General features: G+C 41.7%; 1 protein-coding gene across 3 annotated transcripts in view; it reads right to left on the bottom strand.

Moving 5' to 3' along the window:
• Nucleotides 1-9780: 9780 nt before the first annotated feature.
• Nucleotides 9781-17744, bottom strand: part of grin2a (glutamate ionotropic receptor NMDA type subunit 2A) — a 266902-nt gene continuing 258938 nt past the window's right edge. For 2 of the 3 annotated variants that reach the window (XM_033040431.1, XM_033040432.1), the window contains exon 14: nt 9781-15908. In XM_033040431.1, coding sequence (XP_032896322.1) covers nt 14106-15908 — 1803 coding nt within the window. In that variant the 3' untranslated portion in view covers nt 9781-14105. The remainder of the gene's footprint in view (nt 15909-17744) is intronic. The other variant, XM_033040433.1, reaches the window with a different exon arrangement.

Genomic DNA, 17744 nt, shown 5'->3' with positions numbered 1-17744 from the left:
TCCCTCCCCCACTTTGTTCAAACAAAAAGAGCTTAACCTCCAGAAACCAACAACATGGCAGAAAAAAATTGGAGCCCATCAACCAGAAATAATCAAATCTTTTACTGTCACTTGGGATTGCCGTTCTCTATACTCAGCCCAAAGCCATCTGCTCTGATGGAATGGGGAGGCTACAGTAATGGAGATGTTGGCTTGCTGATTTGCAAACCCAGATCACAGCTTGGACAACTAATAAGCATGTTGGAAGATGCTGCCTCTTGAAAAGCCCAGGGTAAAGGAGAAAGCACAACTGGAAGGGGAAGCCAAAAAAAAACAAGCTACAAAGCTGACTATTTGTATCAATGGAATAGTGACGTCAAATGGAAGAGAGACATGTCCCGAACATTCATTTGATCACAGATTTGATGACCAAACTCCTACCTTTTTTGTTGGAAAGAACTGCAGATGCACTGAAGATAGACACAAAATGCTGGAGTAACTCAGCAGGGCAGGCAGCATCTCTGGAGAGAAGGAATGGGTGACGTTTCGGGTCGAGACCCTTCTTCAGACCGATTAGGGTCTAATTCAGACTACCTTTTTTGCTCTTGTGCATCAAATGTAAGAGGACAATCCGTGAGGAATCTCAACATTGTTATGAATAAATGGGAGATAGTGCACAACGTTACATGTGGATGTTGAAAGGAAATATATTCTCACCTATAGGCTATTGTAGAAACCCTGGAAAGAGGGTATAGAATTTCATGTTAAACAAACTAGCCTTCAAAAATGTGAAAATATCCAGTTGAATGGACTTAAAATTGTGGAAAATAGTTTGTGGATAACAACTTTAGGTTAGAGATACTACGTGCAAACAGGCCCTTCGGCCCATCAAGTCCACGCCAACCATGATCACCAGTACACTAGTTCTATCCTACACACTAGAGGCAACTTACAGAAGTCAATTAACTAACAAACCTGCACATCTTTGGAATGTGGGAGGAAACGGGAGCACACGGCGAAAACCCACATTTTCTCCACAGGATGAACGTGCAAACTCCGTACAGACAGCATCCGTTGTCAGGATCAAACTCGGGCCTCTGGCACTGTAAGGCAGCAAATCTACCACTACGCCACGGTGCCGCCCTGCTGCCACAGTTCTAGAACTAGCATGAGTGGGTGATGTATGGTCAGCATGGACTCAGTGGGATGAAGGGCCTGTTACCAGGCCATATCTTTCCATCAATTCAATTAGTTCAATCAAATGGATTCAATCCCACAATTTAGAGTTTTATAAACATTCAGCAGGTCATTTTGTGGATAGAGAAACAGCATGAACATGCCAGATCAAAGACCATTTATCAGATCTCAACAAAGAGAAAACAAGTTTGTTTTAAATTGAAAGGAGACCAGGGGAGGGATGAAAAGACAATAACTAGAATCTGACCTTTAGTGGGAAGTCTACACCTGTTCTGTGCTCACTGTCTCCAATTATGGGTGACTCGCTCTCTGGCAGTACACGAGACTGCAGATGCTGACATCCTGAGCAAAAAACCATGGCCGGAGGAGCTCAATGTGTCAGTGGAGGGAATGAACAGGTAATGTTATGAGTCAAGACCCTTCTTCAGACTCGCTGTTAGTATCAGAACTGGGCAATTCTGCTGTAGTTCATCCGTTTATGATGTTGGTTTGGTTTTTCCTCTCTTTCAGAACCATCTCATCTACTGTATCAGTAGATCTACTGTACTATCTCATCTACTGCATATTAAATGCTTTGTCTTTATCCTTCTGCAGCTAAATCCAGTCTGTCCAATTCCAACAAGTCATTGTAGTCTGAAGAAGGTTTGTAGGTTAATTGACTTGGAACAATTGTAAAATTGTCCCTAGTGTGAAGGATAGTGTTAGTGTGTGGGGTTTGCAGGTCGGCGCGGACTCGGAAGGGCCTGTTTCTACGCTGTATCTCTAAACTAAACTAAACTTACTACACACTGCATTTCACACCTGTATTCCTTTGTACGGTTTATCTCTCTCTATCTACCTTCATTTAATAGCTTCCATATTCCTCTGCTCATGAGCATCCCCTTGTCTATCCCCCCTTAACTTATCAATAGGATAACCTCATCTACAGTTTATTGCCAATACAATCCTGGCCTCACCCTATCAGAGATGTTTCCATTGTTCCACCCATCCTTGCTGAGGGTTTCCAGCATTTTCTGTTTTAAGTCAGTTTTACAGCACCTGCAGCACTTCAATCTTCCAACAAAATACTCAAGCTTTAGAAACCATTCATTGGGTGAGAAATTATGATTTCGTTTATTTCCTGTTTTTATAGAGTCACAGAGTTATAGAGTGGTACAGCGTGGAAACAGGCCCTTCGGCCCACACCCGCCAACATGTCCCAGCTACACTAGTCCCATCTTCCTGTGTTTGGTCCATATCCCTTCAAACCTGTCCTATCCATGTACCTGTCTAACTGCTTCTTAAATGTTGGGATAGACCCAGCTTCAACTACCTCCTCTGGCAGCTTGTTCCATACACCCACACCCTTTGTGTGAAAAAGTTACCCCTCAGATTCCTATTAAATCTTTTCCCCTTCACCTAGAAACTATGTCCTCTGGTCCTTGATTCACCTACTCTGGGCAAGACTCTGTGCATCTACCCGATCTATTCCTCTCATGATTTTATACACTTAAATAAGATCACCCATCATTCTCCTGCGCTCCAAGGAATAGAGACCCAGCCTACGCAACCTCCCCCTTTAGCTCAGGCCCCCTAACCCTGGCAACATCCTTGTAAAACTTCTGTACCCTTTCCAGCTTGGCAACATCCTTTCTATAATATGGTGCCCAGAACTGAACACAATACTCTAAATGCGGCCTCACCTACATCTTATACAATTGCAACATGACTTCCCAACTTCTATTCTCAATATTCTGACTGATGAAGGCCAATGTGGCAAACACCTTTTTGACCACCCTATCTACCTGTGATTCCACCTTCAAGGAAACATGCACCTGCACTCCTAGATCCCTCCGCTCTACAATACTCCCCAGAGCCCAACCATTCATTGTGTAGGTCCTGCCCATGTTATACTTCCCAAAATGCAACACCTTCTCCAATTTCCCGTAGGCTGTCTCCTCCCCTTCTCAGCTCTCCCTCAGCCCTCGGGCTCCTCATCTTCCTTTCTCTTTTCTTCTCCCCCCCCCCCCCTACATCAGTCTGAAGAAGGGTTTTGGCTCGAAACGTTGCCTATTTCTTTTGCTCCAAAGAAGCTGCTGCACCCGCTGAGTTTCTCCAGCACTTTTGTCTACCTTCGATTTTCCAGCATCTGCAGTTCCTTCTTAAACACTTCACATTTCTCTGTATTGTTAACTGCATCTTTTTTAATCCAATCTTCTTTTTTACTCTTCTTCTTCCTCTTCATAGACAGTCTCTCAGGGTTGAGGATGATTTCCACTCTGGTTGGGTGGTGGCCGATATGGAACAGTGGGTTCTTCCACAGATGGGCCAAGAAATGGCTAATGTGTGTTTGTTTAATGTTGTCACGTATACTGGGATACAGGGAAAATATTTAATTTACACAGGCTTCTGTAGGCCTCTGATGCTTGGCCTTGAAGCTCTCTGTACTATCCCGAATACTTCTTCTGCTCTTTGACAAGTTATCAGCCAGACATTCCTATAACACATGGAATATTCATCTAATAGATCTCTGGAGAATTTAGACTTTAGACTTTAAACATTAGAGATACAGCACAGAAACAGGGCCTTTGGCCCACCGTGTCTGCACCGACCACCGATTACCCCGTTCACTAGCACTATCCTACAAACTAGGGACAATTTACAATTTTACCGACGCCAATTGCAGGGGAAAGTATCTCCCAGCAGTTTTTCCAGGTGAGACAGAGGTTCACATGCATGTGCTGACCTTCTGTCCTGGGCCTCCTCTATGCTAAAGTGAGGCCACACACAAACTGGAGGAATAGCACTTCATATTTTTTAGTTTAGTTTAGTTTAGTTTAGAGATACAGCGCAGAAACAGGCTCTTCGGCCCACTATCCCACACCCACCAGGGACAATTTTTACATTTACCAAGCTCATTAACCTGCAAATCTGTAGTGTGGGAGGAAACCAGAGCACCCGGAGAAAACCCACACAGAGGGAGAACATACAAATTTCACACAGACAACTTCGGTAATTGGCTTCGATATAATTGTAAATTGTCCCTGGTGTGTAGGATAATGTTATTGCATGGGGTGAACGCTGGTCGGCGTTGACTCGGTGGGCCGAAGGGGCTGTTTCCACTCTGTATCTCTAAAGTAAAGTTTAAATCAAGAAATTCAGGGTTACGGGGAAAGAGGAAAGAAGCAGAGTTGAGGCTGGCTTAGATCAGCCATGATCATACTAAATGGTGGGAAGGCTTTAGGATCCTGGTGGGCTAATACTGCTCCTATTTTTTAACTTTTCTTATGTTCTGCTGTGCTGTACATGGTCCAGACTCACTCACCCTGTTCTCTGGCCTTATAAAGTGCCCATTCGGCTCCACTGGTGCTAAGGCTCTGACTACCAAGCTGCCAGCTCTCATCAGGGCACACGCCAGTTGACAGAAACACACAGACAACTTGTTACTTTTGACCAGCAGCCTGTGACCTGCAGCCTGCTCTAATCTGTGAAGCTCCCGGAACAAATGACAATCCAACAGGGACTGAGCACAAAATACCGTTGCCTTAGAGTTTGTGGTCTTAAAGGGGCAGGCCGAATCAATGAGGGTGATAGAGGATGGTTGATGGTTGATGGTGTGACAGTATAAAGCATCTGATGTGCCCTAATCTGTATTAGTCATTAGTTTATTGTCACGTGTGCCAAGCTACAGTGAAAAGCTTTTGTTGCATGTTAATTAGTCAGCAGAACGACTAGAAATTATTACAATCGAGCCACCCACAGTGTACAGATACATGACAAAGGGAATATCGTGAATACCATTTAATGCATGATAAAGCCAATAAATTCCAATCAAAGATAGTACGAGGGTCTCCAATGAGATAGATAGTAGTTCAGGACAGCTCTCTAGTTGGAGGTAGAATGGTTCAGTTGCCTGATAACAGCTGGGAAGAAACAGTCCCTGAATCTGGAGGTGTGGGTTTTCACACTTCTATACCTTTTGCCCGATGGGAGAGGGGAGAAGAGGGTGTAGACGGGGAGAAACTCGTCCTTGATTATGCTGCTGGCCTTGTCGAGGCAGCTGCAAAGCTACAGACCACGGCAGGAGTGATCAAGTTTCAATTTTGGCTGGCACATTTGGGGGAAATGGCCTCCTTCTATGTCATAAATCTTTGTGTGATGATCATTCTAAACCCATCAAAGCAATGCCATTAACGACCTGTATTCCCTGGAGTTTAGAAGAATGTGAGATAGCCTTATTCAAGCATCTTAGCTCTCATACTGCGGTGGGGCGTGGGGACCTATCCCCCGGCATCAGGCCTGCTCACGTGCCGCAGAGCCGGGCAGCCCGTCCTCAAGAGGTAAGTCGCCGAGCCTGGCCCCTGCTTGTCCACGAGGTCTGGCGAACCGGAGAGGAAAGAGGAGGGAGTCTAGATGGCGGTGGTAGAGGAAGACGCAAAAAAAAAAATGTCTGGAAAGAGGAACCGGGTTTTACCTTAAGGTTGGCTGAAGGAGACACTCCTGGGGCACAAAGATTGAATGTTGGCCGGGTGTGGAGAGGGACAACAGTTCGCTGGCTGATGGGAGCATCCAGACCAAGGTGACAGCTGGAGGGCCTGACCAAGCTGGCCATCCGCGAATCACGGTGCCAGGCGGAAGATGGCTCTGCCCGAGCCAGCTGCCTGTCCCTTTTCCGGGGTTAAATCCGCACCTGGGTGGTGTTAGAGAGGGACTAGTCGCGCTGTCCACGAGCGCCCTGGGTCATTTCTGGACCGCTGGGCACCGCAGGAGGTTGAATGCATCCTTGACAAAGAGTGTAACATAGTTGTATAGTAGTTTATTTAGTATATTTGTTTGTCTAGTATTATGGTGGTGGGTTCAGTTTTGTTTTATTGTATTGTAAATATTATTTTTAATAATTGAATACATTTTTTGATTTAAAAAAAAGGTGACAGCTGGAGGCCCTGAAGCAGCCTGGGGCTCAATTACATTGGTGCCCGCTCCATGAGACCTGTGGTGGCCTGCAGCAGCACAGAGCAGTGGAGCAGTACTGGAGGACACTCACAACTTCACTTGCCAGGCCAACCCTGCAACGCCACCAGGTCAACGGTCATTTATGGCCAGCTGCTCTTAAAGCAACTTGGACGTTGAAAATGGTGCTAAATCCTGACAACTCTTGCATATTGTCTCAGTGCACTATTTCTATACACTTTGTACTTAATCTAGGATTGTGCTTGTGTACAGTAATACTTTACTAAGCAACAAAAAAAAATTGTTCACTGTTCCATCGGTACATGTGACAATAAAAAACCTTTGAAACATTGAACCATTGATAGATTAAGGGAGGGGGGGGGGGCTTGGCATGACATATGATTAATAAATGGGTCGACTGGGCTTGTGTTCACTGGAATTTAGAAGGATGAGAGGAGATCTTATAGAAACATATACAATTCTTAAAGGATTGGACAGGCTAGATGCAGGAAAAATGTTCTCGATGTTGTGGGTCCAGAACCAGGGGTCACAGTTTAAGAATAAGGGGTAGGCCATTTAGGACTGGGATGAGGAAAAGCTTCTTCACCCAGAGAGTTGCGAATCTGTGGAATACTCTGCCACAGAAGGCAGTGGAGGCCAATTCACTGGATGTTTTCAAGAGAGAATTAGATTTAGCAAAAGGAATCAAAGGATATGGGGAGAAAGCAGGTACGGGGTACTCGTACTATCAGCCATGATCATATTGAATGGCGATGCTGGCTTCAAGGGCCAAATGGCCTACTCCTGCACCTATTTTTCTATGTTTCTATGATAAATGTTGAGATGTTTTTACAAGTGGGAGAGTGACAAACAAGAGGAAATGGTTATAAAATAAAGGAGCAGTTATTTATAGCTGTGGTGCATGAATGTTATTATCTCAAAGGGTAGTGAGCCACTGGAATTCTCTGCCTGCAGACTTACTGGGGGCGTGATCATTAATATATTTGAGAGGGAGATGAATAAGTTATGAGGTTATGAGGTTATGAGGACAGAACACAGAAGCAGAGTTGAGGCCGACTTAGATCATCCGTGACCATAGTGAATGGCGTGCAGTCTTGAGGCCTTCTCCTGCTCCTAATTTTAAGGTGTTCTTATTATGCATTTGAGCATGACACTTCAGTCTGCCTCGTCCAGCTGTCAAACTTGTCCTGTGCACATCTCCTTTAAACGTTTTCCCTCTCACTTCACAGCAATACATTTCCACCCTGGGAGAAAGGTTCTGACTCTCTACCCTTTCTATGCCTCTCCTACTTTCACATACTTCTGTCAGGTCTCCCCTCACCCCCAGAAGGTTCACTTCAGCACAAAGGGAAAGGAGGTTGGTTTCTTTTGACCGGGTGGAAGTAGCTAGTTTGTTTCCCAGAATAGGGCTTACTTCCCCAATGTTACTTAAGTTGAATTTTATCGATTTTTGGATGTGAAAGAATCAAGGAATATGGGGTTTGTTCAAGAAAGTTGTCTTGGGTTAATGGATTAGCTCTGATCTTACTGTATGGAAGCTAAGCACAAGGGCAAATGCCCATTTCCTGCTTCCATTTCCTATAATAGAACATAGAACCTTGAGAAATACAGCGTAGGAATGGGTCTTTAGCCCACAATATGATGAACATGATGCCAAGTTAAACTATTCACCTCTGACTGTGCGTGATCCATATCTCTCCATGACTTGCATATTCATGTGCCTGTCCAAAAACCTTTTAACTGCCATTATCTTATCTGCCTCCACCATCACCCCTGTATTCCAGGCACCCACCACTCTCTGTGTAAAAAACATACTCCGCACATCTCCTTTAAACTTTGCTCTTCTCACTTTAAACCTATGCCCTGTAGTCTTTGGCTTTTCCACCCTGGGAAGAAGGTTTTGACTGTCTTCCCTTTCTTTGCCTCTCATAATTTTCTGTACCTCTATCAGGTCTCCCCTCAGCCTCTGATGTTGCAGAGAAACCTATCCAAGTTTGTCCAACCTCTCCTCATACCTAATACTCTCTATTCCAGTCAGCATTTTTGTAAACGTCTTCTGAACCCTCTCTCAAGGCTCCACAAGCCTTGCTATAATGAGGTGATCACAGCTGCATGCAATACTTGGGCGGCACAGTGGCGCACTGGTAGAGTTGCTGCCTTATAGCACTTGCAGCGCCGGAGACCCGGGTTGGATCCCGACTATGTGTGATGTCTATACAGAGTTTGTACGTTCTCCCCCGTGACCGTGTGGGTTTTCTCCGAGATTTTCAGTTTTCACCCACACGCAAAATCCTCCAAGTTTGTAGGTTCATTGGCTTGGTGTACTGTTTGTGTAGGATAGTGTTAATGTGCGGGGATCGCTGGTCGGTGCGGACTCAGTGGGCCCAAGGGCCTGTTTTGGTGCTGCATCCCTAAACTAAACTAAAAATCTAGATGCAGCCTAACCAAAGTCCTGTAAAATTGCAACATGACTTTGTGACTCCTACACTCAATGGCCTGATTGACGAAGGCAAGCTTAGCACATGCCTTCTCTACTTGTGTTGCCACTTTCAGGGAGCAATGACCCCATAGCTGAAATACCCCATGATCCTCTGTATAAGAATGCTGTTAAATAGTCCTGTTATTAACTGTACACTATTGTTATGAAGGCACTTTTTTTTACACACTGAATCTTTTGCAACCTCAAGTCACTGTGAGACATTTGGGGATACTTTTTAAGTCACAGAGCCATAGAGTGATACAGTGTGGAAACAGGCCCTTCTGCCAAAATTGCCCACACCGGCCTACAGGCCCCAGCTACACAAGTTCCACCTGCCTGCATTTGGTCCATATCCCTCCAAACTTGTCCTATCCATGTACCTGTCTAACTGTTTCTTAAACGTTGGGATAGTCCCAGCCTCAGATACCTCCTCTGGCAGCTTGTTCCATATACCCACCACCCTTTGTGTGAAAAAGTTACCCCTCAGATTCCTATTAAATCTTTTCCCCTTCACCTTGAAACTATGTCCACTATTCCTCGATTCCCCCACTCTGGGCAAGAGATTCTGTGCATCTACCCGATCTATTCCTCTCATGATCTTATACACCTCTATAACATCACCCCTCATCCTCCTGCACTCCAAGTCCCAGCCTACTCGACAACTGCCTATAGGTCAGACCCTCTAGTCCTGGCAATATCCTTGTAAATCTTCTCTGAACCCTTTCAAGCTTGACAATGTCTTTCCTATAACATGGTGCCCAGAACTGAACACAATACTCGAAATGCGGTCTCACCAACGTCTTATACAGACAACTCCAACATGACCTCCAAACATCTATATTCAAATTCTATATAAGTGTAATAATTATTAGGAGAAATTAAGTGGTCAGTTTTGTCACGGAAAGCTCTCGCAAGCAGTAGCGGGATCATGAAACCTGCGATTTCTGGTGGTGTGACCCATAAAGTTGTGTGGAAATGTAAGTAACCATCCAGTATTCGATCAACACAAATGTCTAGTCCAGATTTTGCAAACAGTGAAATTGATATAGGTGACTTCTAAACAACTCAGGGCTATTGTTTGTGCACATACCATTTAAAGTCCCATTACAGGGAATGCTAAAGGAGGGCATTAATGAGGAAAAGCTCACTTGAAATAACCACAGTATTAAAGAAAGTTAAGTGACTATAGTTTTAATTTTGATATAAAGTGGCAGAAATAGTCTTCCTTAGAAAAATGGTACTTTTACTTATTTACATTTTTACATCGGATTTTCTGGCACAATTGACAACCTATTTACATCAAATGTTGTTGCAGTAAACACTTTGAACATTCTAAATCCATTCCAATTGTAATTTCTACACATCTACAATGAAAATAAAACACATATTACAGTTTTAAAGACAACCTTGGCAAATATTACAGTTAGAGTTCATATAAAGATCAAAACAAATGTAAATACAGACTTCGATAGCGGATATGTTTGAAATCTATACTGTCACAAAGTAATAATTAGTATTTTCTCATCTAATGGAATAGGCAGGAATCAAATTACTTTAGTACCAATCATTAATTAAACTGAATATCCTTGTGAATGTTTAGTGAGGCAAAATGTGTGTCCAATGCTTTTACGCCCAAGTTGCACATGAATGTAAACTGGATAAGCATGACATATATTTTATGGTTAAGGACAACATGCACACAGCCAAAGAACATTTCAGACCCAAACATTTGGTTACTAGCTTGAATTCACTCTGTCTAGCAAAATATACATCTTATAATCATTTATGCTTAGTCCTTGCCAAATATCTTGCTGAATTGTTTTTTGTGACACCCCCCACTAATGCTATCTGAAATATGTCACTTTCTTAGCTGCCACCCACATCAAACTTGCTTTATTTCCAGATAATGTAAAATCTTTTCATTTCAAGAGAAATATTATGGACAATTAGAACACAAAGCAGTTACAAATTAAGAAAGAAACACACATGGCCATAAAAAAGGTAATATGTTTCAGACTGAGTTAAGTTATAGCCTAATTTGTTTGATTTAGAAAATTAATTTTGCAAAGCGGGAACTGAAATATTGCCAATCACCATTGTACCTGAATTAAACCTCCTGTGTGTGCAGCACTGAAATTTCCACAATATCATGTTGCTCCTCTAACCTAAGAAATCATTCTATGCTAAAGAAGGAAATACGCTATGGGAAATAATAATAAAAGCAATTAATATTCTTCAGCTAAATATCTATTGCAATCTACCATTGTGACTTGTCTATAACAAAGATCCAGCATTAATGGGCATGGATTGGGATGAGAAACTACTAATTGGCTCCTGTGGTGGAAATGTGCGCTATCTCGTTACGCTCATAACTGCACTAATTACCAAAGTGTTGGCTTTGTTTAATCGGTTACGTAAATGATGGTCTATAATTTTAGTAACTATTTTTCACATTCATTACTATAATACAGTTATATAAAGATCAAGCTTATTGCAATTTACAGCTGAAATATGAAATATAAAAAGTGTCTAGTTAATGGTAAAATAATCAAACTTTTGACAGGCTTTTCTTTATCTCTGCATGGTAATCAATTTACACATATTTTGGTAGAAGGCGAACTTTTCTTGAGTAATGTGGCAACTGTTCAAGATATTCTTCAGTAATGTAAGTCGTTCTACACTAGTTTATTTTATTACAAAAGAATATCATTAAAAAACAGAGTTTTTTATAAAAACCAGCAGTTTCAAAAGGAAAATGAGTGATTCCATCATCATTAGTTTAAGAGACTGAGGCTAAGATAGATCCTATGGTGAAACAATATTAATTAAAGAAGTACAACCTATTTTACTATGTTATTACAAGTTGAAAGAGGTTTCTTGGGAATGTCAAAATAATTGTGATCACAAAATGAGACTATTCCTTATGTAACAAGTTAAAAGTGACACAACCCCCGAACAATTAGAAGTATTCTTAGCATGCACAAGGCAATATTAAATGATACTCTATGTATGCCTGCAGTCTGCATATTAAAACGATCGACACGTTGCAAGTTTCAGTAGCGGATCAGTTTGCCAGAAAGGTTGCCATGTTGGGATAGAGGAGGTATTTGACTTTTAATGAAGCTTACTATTTTGTCTCTCAACAGAATTGATATTATTGCTTGAAATTATATTGAAATGAGTGTGAAGCAGTATTGCGTTAAAAAGCATTGAAATGTTTCTCTCCCCTTCCTTTCAACAACCCTCACAGATCTGGTTAAAGAGAAAACACAATAGGAATGTACTTGAATTAAATTTAAATCTTTAATAGAGCTTTGAAATTCTATCATATCATTACTGAATGATCGTTTAGTGTAAACACGTGATCTGTTTTCTGGAGGAAGACTCTGCATTCACCGAACAATTAATTTCTCAGCAGTAACCATTCAATGTGACCATCCCACTAAGCACCAGTGACTCCAATTAATGACCATTAAAACTAAATTGCAAGGCTGGAACTAATATTGCTAAAACCTTTATTTAACGGAGATTGCTGCATTCCCACTAGCATTTCCAAGAATTGTAGAATATCATTTAATTGTTTTTCCTGACTTCATTTTTTTTGATATGTCAGCTTCAAGAAATGTTAATGTTATTTTCAGTGAGTTAATTTTGCTCTTAAGACGTCCACGCTTAGCACATTGAGCTGCCATTACCTAGGTTTCCCTGATTCCCTGTAGTAAAACAACATTTGTATCAAGGGAAAAGTTAATCAACTGCACTGTTGTGTTCTTGCAAGTTTATCACAAGTTTAAACATAGTACGCTGTATTTCCAATTATCATTTTAATGGGACGTTCTTCTGATACACTTAGATACAAACCTCAGAGTAAAATGTGGCCTTTTTGGGATGTAATAGGGGGCAACTTTCTGAAATACCGTTTTTGCTGAAAACATCTTTGTTTATGTTATGCCATTTGCATGATATTGTGAAAAACATCATAAAACAAAACACATCTAAGCCTTAAATGGAAATATTCAGTGGCCAAATGTGTTTTTTTGTTGTTGCTAATTTAAGCATACCACTGATACAAAGTCATAAGTTCCAACCATTTCAACATACAAAATACCCAGTGTGTGCTGGTAGTTATGGAAGTTTTTATTCAAAGCCGTGGCATATTTTACTTATCAAGCAGCAAAATTCAGCACTGGTAGAAATCTAGAGTTAACTGAAGATACTTATGTATACTATTTTCTTAAAATAATTATATGTTTTTTTTTATAATGGTGACATTCTAATGTTTGTTGCCCAGAGAGGCAAATGCTATACCCCTGTTTCCATATTCAAAATAATCAGTTCAAGTGTACATGATAAATATACAATACAATGGGAATATACTGCAAAGAGATGGACTATCAGATTCGTTCACAATTCATGTTTGGATGTCTATCAAATCTGGGGAGAGTTAAAGATTTCGGTTGAAGTGAATCCCCAAGCTAACAGCATATAAATTACATTTTGCAACTACCAGGATTTATTAAAATCTATAATGTTCAGAAGTGCAAAATCCCTGAACTCTCATGCCATGCATTTTATTAGCAAATTTCTGTTGCTCCCCTGCGGTTAATATTTCCATGTCTTTGTTGGACTGCTGGTCCATGACTTCTTCAAGTGAACAAACTTGAACAAAGGATGGAACAAATTACTGGATAGAACAATAGAAAACAAGGCTCAAAATATTACGGCTGTAGCACTGTTACTCAATGTGATGACTCTCATAGTGTTGTAGGAATAAGAGGCTAAACATTGGGATCTTCGTGGTACTGTGTCTGACTGATACTCATCAGGCCATACTCCCGAGGGTGGGTTTGCGCAATCGCAAAGGTTGGCTGTACAAGATGAGCTATGCGCTCAGGATTTTTATTATTTTCCAAAGAAAAAAGATTATGACTACTAGAGGACCCATTTGATCTCAGTGTTTCTAAAGGATGTCATTAGCTGCTTTAGCTCAGGGTTTCACTTTGGGAAACAGTTGAATTTAAAGATTTCAGCAATCACAGATCTGGAGTACATATAATAGCATAGTTGCCAACTCCCTACATTTACACAGTAATATTGAGCTTGTCATCTATTTCTTGCTTATTTTACAGAACCAGTGTTCTCCTAAGATTCAAAGGACTGCCTAGTGTGGTCTCTTATAGATTAATGCGCCGTAAAAGGGAGGCAATAATTCCACTAGGTCATTCTATGTAGTCTTCACTTGCAGCAAAGCTAACCAGTTGGTATGATCATCAACATGTATCTCTTTTCTGTTGCTCCTTTGCCATCAGATAGTAGGAAAGGCCAGTCAGCCCTATCTATCAGAAAATAGGAGAAAGAAGACAATATTAGCAACGACTATCTGGCAAAGCTGCCCCTTAATGTCTCCTAAGTTCCTACTTCAATATGTTGGCAACTATGTACATCATTAGCTACAACAAATGAACAGCATTAACATAGACTTAGACAAACAAATGATGAGTCAAACATCTGATTCAACACTAGGAATTTTTTTGTAGACACGTCTATTGCTGGAAGAATTCAAAACCCTGGGAGCACAGTATATACTATTCCTGCTTGATACATAAGGCATAATATGTTCTGATATGTACACATCATTAGGAACTCGTTCATCTCTGGAGCAGTATGATGTTGTCGACTTAACAGATGATCTAAAGTGATTATCGTAGCGTGCCTTTGATGCAGCCGACTGTTTATATATGTCAGAAGATCTTCGTCCATGGACCAGATGCTGATCTTCACGATAGGAGTGCCAGAATGGATTGTCAGAGACGTGTTCTGGATACAATGACTTACTCCGCTTGCTTTCTTCCAGATTGTGGTCAAAAACAGAAACCTTTGTGCTAAAGAACTTCTCTGGTTTAATATTGAACACCTGTTCATAAGGGTCATCCTGAAATCTGTCCTTTTCTTTCAGGCTCACACTGCGTGCAGATCTTCCCAGATCCATTTCCTTAGGCTTCTCAAGGATATTGTCAAAGGAGTGCTGCCTGCTAATCCTCAGCCTGTTCACTCTCTGCATGTTCGAGACATCGGAAGGTGCCCAGTGATGGGCAAAGGATTCTTCAGGGCACATGGGGCTTACTGGCTCTTGTAACATGTGATCCTCACTGATGTCATACAAGTTGGCTGTGTGTACACAGGCGTCGCACCTGTTGTACGGAGACCTAACCGAATAGTGTGTGGTATAGTTAGGCAGCTTGGAAAGGCAGCTTCTGCAGTGTGCAGTGGGCTGCTTGTACCTATCACCGTACTCTACTGGGGAGATATTTTTCTCCTTCAAGCTGTAGTGCTTATTGTACAGGCTGTATTTGTTCTCAGCATTGGTAAGACTGTCCTCGTTATGCTGAGGAGTCCTATTTAGGTGCAGGACCGCTTCCTGTTTCCTGTAGTTTTCGTTCTGATCGTGGTACACTGGAGGGTAGTCCAAGTCCTCAGGAATTGCCACATCTTCGCAGTAATGATGGTGATCTGAGTGATAATTGGACTCCCTGTCAGAATCAATGGTGTAGACTTTCTCACGATGGTGTTGATGCCCTTCTTTAGCTTTAAGGTAGGAGAGTTCTATCTCACTGCAATCTCGAGGATATTTGGCCATCATAGATTTCTTTTTGAAGGTTTCCTTATGCTTGTGGTGTTTTTGGTTGTTATCAGGGTCCTTGTGGGAAGCAGTACGGCTGGAGCAGTCGGACATGTCCGAATGCCCCACTTCTTCCGGCAGGTACCTCTGGTTTTTCACAGGTTGCTTGGGCTCGACATTGACACTTTCCACCACTGTTGTCGGATTCTGCCGCAAGGTTTCAACAGACTTTTTCCATAACTGCCTGGGCCTGGAGTTGAGTTTTGGAGTATCTGAGCTTACTGTAACCTCAACGCTGTTTGGATTTGCTTCGTTCAGAGTCAACGGATGCTGCCCTTGGAGGATATAATTATTGCGGTTGTCTTTCTGACGGGTCACGTTGAAGGTTAACATTTCACTGGTGGTGTCATTGAGGCCCCCCTCCTTGGGTTGATAGGGCCTGTTGCCAGAATACAGGAAATTCCCCTTTTGATCAACCACATCCAGTATTAGTGATCCTCTCTGAATGAAATTGGAAGTTATTTTTGGCGAGTTTGCTCTTGAAGCGTTAAGGTTTGATATATTGGCCATTGGTTTTGCTGTATTAAACAGCCTCAATATATTTGTTTGCGGACTGTTTAAATCCAGGTCGGGAGACTTCTTCTTCTCCTCGTTGGGCACACCATGTATGCAGCTCCATATTCCCTGTAAAACAAAAAGGCAGAGGAAATAAATTAGCAGAGTCTGCATGAAGGTCTTAAGCTAAATGTCCTCAGTGTTTCTGCATTGTTTAACCAACAAGACCAACAAGGAATCTAACAACCGTTTTCACAGAGCTGAGAAACACATGATAATCTATCAAAATACATGAACAATACAACATTTCTACTTCCTCAGATGTTTGAGAAGATTCAACATGACAAGAAAAACTCTTAGCAAATTTCAGGAGGTCCAACTGGTTGCGTCACAGCCTAGTTCGGAAATTCAAAAGCTCAAGAATGACGGAGGCTGCAGAAAGTGGTGGGCACTGCCAATCCTTCACAAGTATTGACTCCCCACCATTGAAGAGATCTACGGGGTAAAACTGCCTCAATAAACAATGACCCAACACCACCTTGGGTCATTGCTCTCTTCCCGCTGCCACTATCGGGAAGAAACTATAGGAGCCTGAGAACCATCACCTCCAGGTTTGAGACCAGCATCTTCCCATCAACTTCAGGTTCTTGGACCATCCTGCATTACACTGACCACGACTGTTCCTCACTATGGACTTTGCACGACCGTGGTTGCTCTTTGCACTTTGGATTTTGCATTATCATGGTTGGGTTTATTTCAAATAACTTAACATTTACTGTACATTTAATTGTGTTGTTGTTGAATCTAATGCACCTGTAAACCCGCAGCAAGCAAGACTTTCATTGTTCCGGTTCATATCCAGTGCAAAAGACAAATAAACGCTCTTGAATCTTAACATGTCAACCATCTTACAATATTTTATACCTACAATCTGTAAATGATTATGCCTCACTCAATTATGCTTATGAGAATCAGAATTAAAACATAGCTGCTTCCCCATTATCAGTCAATGACTGAATAATAATATTTGGACATGAACCTTTCCAATTTAAAATAATACTCGATCATTATTTCCTTTGAAATCTCACTTGGAAAGAGAATAATATTTATTCATAGTGAATGATTTTCCACTAGAGGGAGCAGGGGAATGAGAGAATTCATAATGCGGAAATCAGGAAATCAGCATGGTGCTGCTATCTGCCTCCATAGAGCTAAGGCTGGATGTTTTCCATGCCAGATTCCAAGGTGTGACTTGGTTATTGACAGGTATCCTTTTTGGCACAGAGGCCATTGGGTTTATCCTTAATTGTTCCACTGCAAGCGATGAAACGCATCCTCAAACATTTTCTGAAGTATATATCAGGGTAGCTCGCTCCTTATGGAGCGGTTGCGTTCTGAGCAAACTGCCCGTATTGCGATTTTCTCTAATGTGAACCACTTTTCCCATTGGATCCCATATTATAAATGGAAATGCATTCCTACAGGATATTTTTCTTTAAACCATTTTATTAGCGATGACAAAATGCCCCACCATCATTATTCAAGAGCTAAGGCCAACAGGGAATGGACAAGGCTTATGTGGAAGAAACAACAAATGTCGTAAATTTTTATTTTAGTTAATCGATACCGTGGGGGGGGGGGGGGGGCGTAAGATTAATGAATTAGATCGTCAGGTCAATTGGGATGGTGGTCCCTCCTTTGTCATGCCACCTCAAACCCAAGGTCACGAGAACAGATGCTTTAAAGTACAGTGTTGCCATACTCTGGTGGGGGTTTGGGAATTCTTTGAGGATGAAAGCCCATAACATGGGGGTCATTTGTAAACTTCTCTCTCCCCCCCCCCCCCCCCTCCCCCCCACCTTCCCACCACTCTCAGTCATCTTTGCAGTTAAATGAACTGCCACTGCAATATTTGCTAGTCAAAGATATAAAAGCATCTGATGATTTTATTAATGGTTAAATTAT

Source organism: Amblyraja radiata, chromosome 22 (genome assembly GCF_010909765.2).
Source record: "Amblyraja radiata isolate CabotCenter1 chromosome 22, sAmbRad1.1.pri, whole genome shotgun sequence".
NCBI lineage: Eukaryota > Metazoa > Chordata > Chondrichthyes > Rajiformes > Rajidae > Amblyraja > Amblyraja radiata.
Note: the sequence above shows the minus strand (reverse complement) of the source record. Positions and strands in the feature narration are given on the sequence as shown.